Here is a 12074-nt window from a genome sequence, read left to right on the forward strand (position 1 = left end):
AGGGAGGTTTGATTCATTGAAGCAGTCATAGACCGTAAATAACAAGAGGACGTAGTCATTGCGGTGTCACCCATTGGTTTGTGGACTGCCATTTTGAAGCCTGGAGTTCGATGTTTTGGCTGCCGCCATCTTGGCTTTTTGCAACCAGTGAAAGGGAAGTGACTATATTTGGACGGTAGAGGAGCGACGTAGAGACGCTGTGTATGGATCTGGTAGCGGTAGCGACCTGTCAATCACTTTTCAGAAGCAGAGGTTGCCACTTGGAAGCAATACATACCTCTGCAGACACAGTAAGCAAAGTCCACAACTCGAGATGAATTGTTCAAAAAATGTTGATCGTTCTTTTTGCCCAGTGGTAATGCTCTTTTGTTCTTCTCTTTTTACCTCAATGGCACATAGCAACAGCTGACATCATACACAAATAAAGTAACTCATTACATGCTATGCTTAACAGTTCAAAGGTGCCAATGGCATATTGCCTGTAACAACAGACAATGATGTAGGTTAGAACAAGTGCACAGCTTTCACTGCAATCTTCGAAGCAACTCTCAAAATACAACTCTTACTCAGCCATTTTTTCACATTAGAAGGTCCCATATGAGTTAAATACTGTACATTGTACAGTTGCACATATTATCTTACTACCATGGTGTAAAAAAAAGCTAAAATACATAAACTTTGTTGTTAAGATCGGGCATATTGCCAGACACCTCAAATGAAGCACAGGAACCGGTCTGAACTGGTTTTGATTTCCTCTGCGTCAGCATCCCAATATTTTTTTTTTTTTGTTACGTGTTGTATCATGCAGCCTTTTCATGGGCCTTATCATCTGCTTCATTTATTTTTTTCATTTGCTGGGTTCACAACAAGTTATATTTGAGTAACTTTGTAATGATTTAAAATGTTATGAAGTGAAAACAATATAAATAAAATATTTTGACGTACAATAAAATTAGCATTAGACTGAAAATTTCCTATAATCCCATGAATTGTGATGAAGACTTGGTCAATGTCTATTTCCTCCATCTACATTATTTTGCCCTTTGGTCTTCCATGGCCTTCTAAAGCTAATATTTATTTTTGTGGTTACTGAATAATCAAGTTTTTCCTCCATGTCCTAAACTGGACATGTTTAAAAGGGGAAAAAAAAAAAGATATGACACTGTACCCATGTATAGTATAACACAACGGCCTCGCCATTTATTTAATTTACATTTGTAAAATAATTCATCAATACATCATCAAGAAATTGCACTTCTTCTAAGGACCCAACATCCCTTATCTTAGTACCTCTCTACATTCGTTAACATGACGAGATGTATTAATGACAACCAAAACCATCATGTTATTTTAAAGTATTGCAAACCATTCTGCAATATGCAACTATTGTCCTATTGAGGAAAGTCAGTTTGCATAAGTAGAGGAGATTTTTATTACAAGCTCACTGTGCGCGCAGCCTTATTCAGCATGACCCATCTCCTCAGTATTAGTAGAACGTACACTATGAGACTAGGGTCAGAGTCGTGATCTATCACTCTTGTTGGCAGCAGAAACACTTTCCCGTGTAAACGTAACATCACACCCTTGTTTGTAGTAATCCACTGCCTTTCCTCTTTCCTTCACACCTTCTTTCCCTCTCCCTCTGACACGATATGCTCCGCCGATGCCCTTTTAAACCATTCGGACCAGGAGCCGTCATAAACACACGCCCCAGGGTGCCCGAGCAGGTGAGCTGCCAGAACAACATGGCACGCTGTGACACCGGACCCGCAGGTAGCCCAGAGTGGTTGCTCCAGGTCCACCCCCGCCTCCCGGAACAGTTTGGACAGGCCCTCAGCTCCCAGCTCATTGCCAGAGGCATCCAGGAAAGAAGTGAAGGGCATGTTGATTGTACCAGGGAAATGTCCCGGCAGTGTGTCTGTGAGGGTGAGACAGAGGAGAGAGAAACAGGGTGAACATTTGGAGCTTTCAGCCACATGTCATGGTCTTCATCTGCAGACAGAGTTTGCTTACAGATGGTTCAGTTGTCATCCATGACAGTTCGAGATGAAGACCAGGAGATGTGGCTGAAAGTCTGGAATAAATCGAATAAGTAACATTTTTGTTTGTCAAACTAACCTACTAGTACTATGAGCTTGACATTGTGTTTGATGTAACTGCACAAAAGCAAATAATGGATAAAATGTACTATAATGTATTGTTTTCATGCAACAAACACTTTCTAAGGAAAATGTTGAGCCTTTTTTCTCTAAACAGTGTCGACATCGCATGAAAGCCGAGACTCTTGTGGATCCAATGAGCCCAATTGTATTCATGTGTGATGACGTTAGTCCGCAGAGTATTTCACATTTTTTAGAAACTTGATGTCACCGCATAAAATGACCTGTTGTGACCTCTAGGATAATCACAGCCTCATGAAACTTAACAACCACAAAGATACCGAGAGCATTCACAAGATTATATGTATATTGACAATAAGATGGTTTCTGAGCACGAGAACAGAAGCGCCGAAAATGCAGTTTTTTGCGGAAATCTCCAAACGTCAAACTTTTTTGATACCGAATCACAGCATGACTTTTTCCTCTCTGGTGTTCCTCAATGTCTTGGTGTCTTAATGTGGTATTTTGGAGGAGAGTTTGATTATTTTTAACAATTCTCGAGGTAAAATTTTGGCCAAAATCTGTGTAACAAATGGTATGAACCCCAAAAAACACCTTAAGAGACATGATAGAGCACATTAGTCCATCATTATGTCCTAAGCCCTTTTTAAATGTTCACAATTTGTTTAATTCATTTTTTATATCTGATTCATGACTAGCACAACTTGACACACTCTGCTGAGCTGCATCTCAAAACAATCATGTTCACAGCGTTTCAGAGGATGTACACCACTTCTATGTGTCATCTACTGCTGACCTGCTACCCCCCCTCCCACAACAAAGGGGGTCTCTGTGGGTCTCTGATAGTTAAGAAGTCCAGCTCACCGTCTCTGGGCTCCGGCTCGGTACCCCTGAACCTCCCTGCAGACCTGGCATCCACCACCTGGACTTTCTTGGTCCCGATGTTCTCCAACACGTCCTCGTAGCTCTTCACCCACGACGGGTTCACAGTCGCCCGGAACTGCCGACACTCCGGCTCGGAGCGGTCAGACGTGACCGGGTAGCCGTCTGCCAGCCAGTTCCTCATGCCCCCGTCCAGCACCGACACCGAGCTGTGTCCGAACAGCCGGAACATCCACCACACCCGGGGCGCGCAGAACGACCCGAAGTCGCTGGTGTCATACACAACTACGTGCGTGTCGTTGCCGATGCCCAGACCCCCCACGTACCGAGAGAAGTGGCTAGAAGTTGGCAGCATGTGGTCCAGCGCGGAGCTCTTGTCGCTGCAGTCGTCGATGTCAAAGAACGAGGAGCCCGGGATGTGCTTCTGCGCAAATTCCGCTCTCGGGTCCCGCTTCGTTTTCGGCAGGTACCACGAGGAGTCGAGAACGCGAAGTTTGGGCCCGACGAGGTTGTTTCTGACAGCATCTACCAGCCACTGAGCCGACACCAGAGCCCGGGTCTGCGCCGCCATGACGAGCCGCTTGGATAATAATACAAGCTCCGTGCGCGAGAGGGAAAGGCTCGTCACTGTGCTCTTTATTAGGAGGCCAACACGGAAAAGAAACATGAGAAGTCACGGCTACGTGTTCAACTTTTCATATTCAACACCAACTATAGTTTGAACAACGAGACATGACATTTAAAAAAAAAAATGAAGAAGAAAAGACGAAAACATTCTTAAACTTGTCTTTAATAAGAAGTCAGTGTGGATATTAAAAAATAGCTTACATTTAAATCACATATTAAAAAGGTCTTTGGAATAAGTGCATCTACCTGGTAAAGTGGTCGTTTATAACTAAACATGCCCATCTTTTTAATGTGCACTTCTTACAAAGCACCACCAGGTTGTGCCATGTGGATACACACGCCCACAGAGGGCAGAGAGCCTATCAGGTACAAGATTTAGTTGGAATTATGTCAAACAAGTTGAAAGACAAGTATTCTTTCATCAGTCAGTAACAGGTCTGTAACGGGAGTCTGACAGCAGCAACAGACATTTCTTTTCACATGTTGCAACATGCAACAAAGACATTCAATCCAACTAAAGTCAAACTGAGTTCAGACCTACTTCAAGGCTGCCAACAGATCAAACCGCCTTGTTTCACAATCAAGTATAGAATGTGTGTTAAATCCACATCCAAATGCTCAAAAACAAACACAGCTTAGATTTAAGGTTTATATATCTGCTCATTTCTGGATATTAAAATATTTGTGATTGAGCTTAATGTGCGATAAATCAATCGGTAACATGAAGTGATATATATATATTTTTTAAATGCTGTAAGTGAGACTTTTTGGAGATTTCTGTCACCCCTTGGTGAGCTTGCGTTTGACCTCGGAGACCACGTGCTCTGGCGGAGCCTTGGTGAACCACTCGTACCAGGAGCCATCGTACACGGTCGCCCCGGGGGCGCCGCACAGATGGGCGGCCAGCACCATGTGACAGGCGGTCACACCGGAGCCACAGGATCCACAGATTGGCTTGTTCAGGTCCACATCGGACTCCTCGAAGAACTTCTTCAGCTTCTCCGTGGACAGCATCATGCCGTCATCCTCGAGAAACTCAAGGAAAGGCATGCATTTGGAGCCGGGGATGTGACCCGGGTCGACACCTGTGGGGCGATGACATATTAGTTACAACGGTTGTTTCATGAGAGATTTTGGCAGGACATTTGTGTTTTTTTGTACGCTCAGTAGCAAAAAAAAAACAATGTCGTCACCTATTTCCGTGCACCAATCATGATTTAACAACATTTGGAAATGATGTAGGGCTGTTCATGGGCTGTGATGTAGGGCTGTTTGCTTCTGTTGCTAGACCACTGTCACACACACACACACACACACACAGTAAGGACTTTTGATGCAGATACTACTTCTGCATTACTGCTACTGCTGGATATTATTAAAGTAACATCAGAACAGAGTTCATCTTATCTTTATTGACTGTTCAATGAATCATGTAAGAATACTTTGATGAAATAGCCGGCAGCATATGTAAACTTCGAGATCACTTCTCTGCTTGTTGACATTTGCAGTATTGCGACATTCAGTTCAATGACTTTTCATCTTTGTTATTTTACAGGTTGTGAGCCCCGCTTCTCTTTGCTCTGGTGTTCTTGGTGAATTTTGATGCTGTGCCAGGAGATATAGGCTAAAAATCTGACGAACACCTATCCTCCTTTCTTCCAGTTAATCCCATCCTTGTCGCCAAATTGTAATATTACGACGTGTGAATCAATCAACATGAGCATGGTTACTGCACACTCAGCAGTTACATGGACGACAAGACAGTAGTTCAGGGCTGTACGTGATAATTCAGTATGGTAATTAATTATCAAACTCTGTTAAATCAAACTATTTCCTTAATCTCATTACTCTGTATTTGTGCACATGCATGTAAGTTAGTGTTTAGCTGGGAATATTTATTTATTTTTTCACTATATGTTATGTTCATGTTGCACTCAGTACTTTTGAGGTATGTATTCACACAGGAGTATACAACACATGTGGTTATTTCATTTAGACTATATATTGAATCACCAGGAAACATGCTATACATCATATATGTCGTAAAAATATGGGATGGAAGATATGGGACATATTGCCCGCACGAGCCGCAAAAATCGAGAAGGTGGCAGTAAAGTAATACAGTTTATTCCCATACAATCATATAATACATTACATACTTAAACATCTTATTTGAGTGTGTGACTGCCCTGGTATTTACCAAAAGCCTATTTAACTTTGAAATCACACAAGCAGCCTTGTTATCACCATAATAAGGCTTATTGACCTTTGTTTATGGCCAAAGGTCAATAAACAAATGCACTCCCATAAGTTCACAAAAGGTCTTAAAAATAAGGAATACTTGGGTTCAAATATTAGGCTACACACACACACACAAACTAAACATACCCTCTCTTGGTTCTGGTTCTCTCCCACGGAACCGTTCACGGGGCCTCACATCCACCACCTGGAACCGCTGAGTCGCAATGTTCTCTGAAATGTCCTCAAACGACTTCACCCAGGAGCGGTTCATGGTGGCGGTGAAGCGGGCTGCTTCCGGCCGGGTGTAGGTGCTCGAGACCGGATAGCCCTCCCTCACCCAGTCCCTGAAACCCCCGTCAAGCACCGACACTTGAGGATGTCCATACAACCGGAACATCCACCAAACCCTGGTGCAAGAAAATGCCCCAAAGTCACTGGCGTCGTAAACAACCACATGACTGTCATCTCCAATGCCCAAGTTCCCCACGTAGTCTGCGAAAAACTGCTCGGTTGGGAGCGTGTGGTCGAACTTTGAGTTCCTGTCCGAGCAAGCGTCTATGTCGAAAAAAGACGCTCCGGGGATGTGAGATCGGGTAAACTCCTTCTTGCCGTCTCGATTCATCATCGGTAGGTACCAGGACGTGTCCAGGACCCGCAGACGCGGTCCGACAAGATTGCGGTTGACCATGTTTGCAAGCCATTTTGCAGAAACAAGGGCTTGACTTTGCAACCCCATGTTTGCACGAGAGTCCTGGGCTTTTGGTCGAAAAGTCCTTTTTGCTTAGGGAGGTTCCTAAGTGAGTAAAATGACTCTGAAGTATCTAATTGGCCGGCACGATGAGAGCTGTTTAAATCCTCTAAATGCTAAGAAAAGGTGTTTCAATGCTTCCTTTCTTTTAACCTTTAGCATAGGAAACACTGGACCGTTCTTTACCAAAGGAATAAGATAATACCGCCCCACAATACCTTGCGGGGGCAACAGTTAAAGTGACGCACATTTCGGCCGTCCATGAAAACAAACTACCTACTTATCTTGCACAGGTTTAACAATTGTTTTCATACAGTCATAAACTAATGGCATTCATGTTGATGAATATGAATAGACAATGACAATCCTTTAGTTTATTTTTACATGTATTTATTTACTTCGAACACGTAACAAATAAGTAAAAGAAAAAACGAAATAAAATGAACAAGAAGCATCAGTAAAAACAAAACGAGCTAGGCCTATGATGGATTATTAAACTGCTAAAAAGCTAAATATAACCGAACCGTTGAATCTACATTATTGCACAAAGGAAACATCGATATTGAACAGTTTCATTGATATTGCACGAGTGAATTGTCAGTTTCTAATGAAGCAGCTGTTGATTGTTAAGTGTGAAAGCAGGAAAGGAGCTCTAATTTCTCTCCTTCACTCACAAGTGAAGCAGCCACTCACAGAAGAAGCTCTTTATAAAGCCTGCATGCACCAGTAGAACAGATTTAAGTTTGTCATGTTTTAGTTGCGTGTTTTGTAGTCGTCCTGCATTGTAGTTTGCCATGGCAGACAGTGACATCCCCCGTCGCATCATAATTGCGTAGCTTGGTGAAAGTGTTGGATACTCTATGGCCCAATCCCAATGTCACCGCTAAGGCCCTGAACCCTCTAGGACTTGGACGTCGCCTGGTAAATGGTTTAGTGTGAGAGACTAAGGACTAACCTATCACATTTACGTCAAAAATTATGATGTACAATTGTGGGTATTTATTTTATACATTTTACTCCCCGATTTGAAAGTCATTCAGGCTCTTCCCTCACAAGAGGAGGTAATTTAAAACAATATATTTACTATTTTTTGTCAAAACGGCTTCAATTACAAAATTAAATATGCGATGAATAAATACATATTCTCTAATTTCATATAAATTACAATAACTACATTTCTGACTTTTATAATTATGCTATGGGTATTTCCTTTGTGTTTGCTCTCTTTAGTGTCAAAGGGGGCAAAAAAAATACTACAGGAGATGGAGCCAACTGATAGACACGGGGGAACAGAGGGATGATTCACGTTGATTTTAATGAACAAAATAAGTGTCCAAAACAAACTTGCAGAGCAGGGGAGTTCAAAAATGTCAACAAAAAAACCCAAGGCAAACTGAACACAAAACAAGATCAGGTAACTCAGAAAAAAGCACGAGGGATACATACAGGACACAGGAAACAAAGAAGTAAACATACCAGGAAGCATAAGAGAGCAGACGAACCAGAAACAAGGAAACACAGGGTTTAAATACACTGAGGAGGTGCAGATTAGACACAGGAGGATTCAATCAGACAATCACACAGGCGGGAAAACATACAAACGCAGGAAGTGAAGTGAACACTGGACACAAGAGTCAGGGAAAATTAAACAGGTAACAAACTTAACCAAAACCAAGACTGTGACAAGTAGAGATATTTCCAAATTACTCATTTATTTTTATTGTCCACTGAATTGAAAATCTTCTTTAACAAATCCGAAATGATAATGTTTCCAATACTTTCAAACATACTGTCCATTGCACGAATGCTTGTACATGAATGTTATTTAACATTTATGACATTATCTGCAGTTTGTATAGACATCAGGTCATCCGTAATTTGGATACTTCTCCAAGATCTGTCCAGTGAGAAGGAGGGAGGAAAATAGTAAGTAATAGTAAGAGTTTGAAATGTAGAAGTCCCCTGAGAAACACAATCAAAAGCTCAGGCTTAATATAAATATAGAGGGCAGGAGATTTTGGTCAAGTTGATGAGGAAGAAGTCTCAGGCCTCATTGCTCCAGAGTCTGAGGTAGTCCTTCTCCATGAGATCACGAGGTTGTGGTGAGTTGTCACGTCTTCAGGAATGAAGAAGAATAACCTCTCCGCCACTCAACTTTGTGTAATTCATGCACTATCTGACGCGTAAACTGAGATTTAAACAATCTAGTGTTGTGACAGAGCTGAGGGTAATTCCTACCAGTGACATCTGTGTCCCTCCTTGGTGGTGTGGTGGTATTGCACTTTGTACTCCACTACATTTACAGTTTTAGTTAATTTGCATATTAACAAATATATTACGATACATTATTATAGATTTATCAACCATCTGACACTGAATGTGTGATGTGCACACTGATGCATCAGTAGCCTGATTATAATCCAAAATAATAATATATAATATAATCCTAAATTATTCTTAAACAGGCCTTTCTTTTACTTTGGTACTTGAAGTTTAATTTGATGATAATACTACTGTGTTTTTACTTCAGTCAATTTTGCATGAAGGACATATACTTGAGTGTCAACTGTAAGTACCAGTGTATAGCAGACAGACAGTATATACATATGTAATGTTTAATACTTGACACCTTTCTCTGTTGTGGTTCTTAGCTCCATGTTCAGTTGTGGTGGTTCACCGAAGGGACACACACATAAAGACCACAACATAAAATAGAGGATAAAAAGAGATAGTGTTTTGAGAGTGGGTATCTCAAAGATATAAAATGAATTTGCCTGAACACAAGACACCGTATTCAATTTGTTTGAGCTTTGTGGGAGCTGGCTTTTGGTAGATAAAATTGGGAGCACACTGCCTGCAGATTGAAGCACTGATGTCAGACAAACCTCAACAATATAGCAGACCATGTGCCGAAACTTTTTGGTTTCAAACGAGGATTGGTGCTTTTGACAGCACTCCATGTTTCATATGTCTACATTGTTCCATAAATATGTGGTATAGATAGATTGGGTAACAGACATGGTACGATTTATGAAACACACAAACAAACAGGTAAGAAAGAGAGAGAGAGAGAGAGAGAGAGAGACAGATAGAGAGAGAGAGATAGAGAGAGAGAGAGAGAGAGAGAGAGAGAGAGAGAGAGGGGAGACAATAAACTGATTTGCTTAATTGGAGTCACTGCTTCTATATTATAGGCAAACCCTTGTTTTTGTGGTCCAACCAAGTTTTCCCACTGACTGTTCCTCCACTCTACCGACTGGCCAGATCTTAGATAAATTTCCATATTGAGGTAAGCTGATTTTCACTCTTAAATAATAATAAAAAACACGTGAATAATGTAGAAAAGAGATTTATAATGACATACTCACATGTGAAGTGTATCAGTATACGTCTGAAAAGTCTTGTTTTTACACAGAAGGTGTAAAAAGTAAAAGTAAAAATCTTAAGAAATACCCTCTTGGGACATATTACTAAATTAAAGGTCAAAAACACTTTTTCTGTCACTTTGATATCTTTTTGGCAGTTTTGGGGAGATTTATTGTCTTGAGAGTAGTTTTAAAATGGAAGAATAAATAAGTCCTCAAACACAAAAGGTCGCGACACAAATAATGTTTCATTAAGATTGAGATGAATAGGAGACCAGAATGAACCTTGATGTATTATTAATGTAGCATATTGACATTTTGAAGAGTACAATGTCTTTCCAGAAACTATAATAATAATAATAATTTTATTTGTCCAGCACTTTTCAAGCTTTGAGCACAAAGTGCTTTCCATCGACAGCAGATCATTACCAATACACAATATCAAGCAATAAAAACAGCAAAATAAAAGCACACAGTTAAAAGGCCGTATAAAATACATTTGCAGATGAATCATCCAAAAGTGTATACGGTAGGACAGGTGAAACTATTAAAAATAAACTTAAAATGTGGTTCTGTTGTGGTTGCACAACAGAGCTATATTTAAAAATAAATAAATAAATACAATTAATTGTCAGGCGAAAAGGCAAGTCAGTAGAAATGTGTCATGGGACAGGATTTAAAAGCAGAAATAGTGTCAGCAGATCGGATACTAACTGGAGGACTGTTCCAGAGCAGAGGTGCTACAGCAACGTCCTGTTAATCCACGCAGTCTAAACAGTTTTCATCAGGACTATTTCCCTCTTCTTTTCTCAAATGTAAAATGTTGACTGTGAACTGTTTGTGTGGCTTATCCCGACTGATTGTGTTGTTGTTCCAGGAAAGAAATGTTGTTGTAAAGTTTTTTAAATTATGTTTAGTGCTTTGAGCAGCATAAACTAAATTCTATTTCCTGTACCTTGATTGTACCAGGGCAATGACAAATAGGTCAGTGACGGTTATCATTGCATTTAAAATAGAAATGATCTTGTGTTAAATGAGAAAATCTGTTCATAAAACTTTGGTGAACTGGCCCTTTAAAGAAAGAGAATTGGAAATGAAGAGAAACGTTTCACATTTTTAAATACATTTTCTGTGCTTTATTCATTTTGCCTGGTTTGAAAGAATGATTGAAACCCATTTAATGTCCATACAATCAGATAATGTATAGAATATAAGTCAGATGTCCGTTATTGTTACATTGAAATATATATTATGTAATACATGGCAGTAGTAGTGCTGGTTGTACTGCTTGTATTCAGTAAATGAGCTATTGGAATCACAAGACCTGTATCCTTGCAGAACCTGAATCCCCCCTCAGATAGAATACAGACAGCCAGCATTGTGTGGAGGACTTGAACTGATGCGATACATCAGGAGAAATCTAATTTTCCAACAGTCATACTACGAGAGATGCATTCCCTTGACAACCAGCAACCAAAAATGCGGGCAAAAAGGGAGTAAGTGCTTTCACGTGAGAGCTGATGCAATTAATTATCAGTCATTACTTGGGTCCATATAGTTACTGGGTCCAGAGGGTATTGTCTTACACAGAAGTAAAATCTGGATAGATACCATTCATGTTTACAACATTAACACACAAAGAGACCTTTGTTAGACTCAGCTGTCCTTTACCAAAAATCAGATAATTGAATAACAGGTTCCACTAATGTGGAAAAGGTTGGACATCATGTGAAGGAAATGACAAGTCACACTTGCCTGTGTGTGTGTGTGTGTGTGTGTGTGTGTGTGTGTGTGTGTGTGTGTGTGTGTGTGTGTGTGTGTGTGTGTGTGTGTGTGTGTGGTTCTTTGGGGTAAATGCACTTTTCGAGAGTTTCACTTATTTGTCACGTGTAAAAAAAATAAAAACACATCCGAGTGCAACGAAGGGGACATGTCTAGTGTGTGTGTGTGTTTGTGTGTGTGTGTACGTGTGTCCTGTATATCAGTAAACCTGAATCTAGTTTTATTACAGCCATGCTAACAACTCTGTAGGCACAATGAGGCTTTAAGCTAAATACGTCCACATGCTAACATGCTCACAATGGCAATGCT

At 40.6% G+C, this 12074-nt stretch overlaps 2 protein-coding genes across 2 annotated transcripts; both read right to left on the minus strand.

Moving 5' to 3' along the window:
• Positions 1 to 1175: 1175 nt before the first annotated feature.
• Positions 1176 to 3694, minus strand: LOC142943191 (3-mercaptopyruvate sulfurtransferase-like). Its single transcript, XM_076084932.1, has 2 exons — positions 2985 to 3694; positions 1176 to 1918 (listed from the first exon to the last, which is right to left on the minus strand). The coding sequence occupies exons 1-2, from the start codon at positions 3667 to 3669 to the stop codon at positions 1620 to 1622; spliced, it is 984 nt and encodes a 327-aa protein (XP_075941047.1). The 5' UTR covers positions 3670 to 3694; the 3' UTR covers positions 1176 to 1619.
• Positions 3695 to 3774: 80 nt separating this feature from the next.
• On the minus strand, positions 3775 to 6810 carry LOC142943207 (3-mercaptopyruvate sulfurtransferase-like). The gene is made up of 2 exons (XM_076084934.1): positions 6018 to 6810; positions 3775 to 4714 (listed from the first exon to the last, which is right to left on the minus strand). The coding sequence occupies exons 1-2, from the start codon at positions 6604 to 6606 to the stop codon at positions 4410 to 4412; spliced, it is 894 nt and encodes a 297-aa protein (XP_075941049.1). The 5' UTR covers positions 6607 to 6810; the 3' UTR covers positions 3775 to 4409.
• Positions 6811 to 12074: the final 5264 nt, after the last annotated feature.

This window comes from Anarhichas minor, unplaced genomic scaffold (assembly GCF_050575085.1).
Source record: "Anarhichas minor isolate MPS153535 unplaced genomic scaffold, ASM5057508v1 ptg000007l, whole genome shotgun sequence".
In the NCBI taxonomy this organism is placed as follows: domain Eukaryota; kingdom Metazoa; phylum Chordata; class Actinopteri; order Perciformes; family Anarhichadidae; genus Anarhichas; species Anarhichas minor.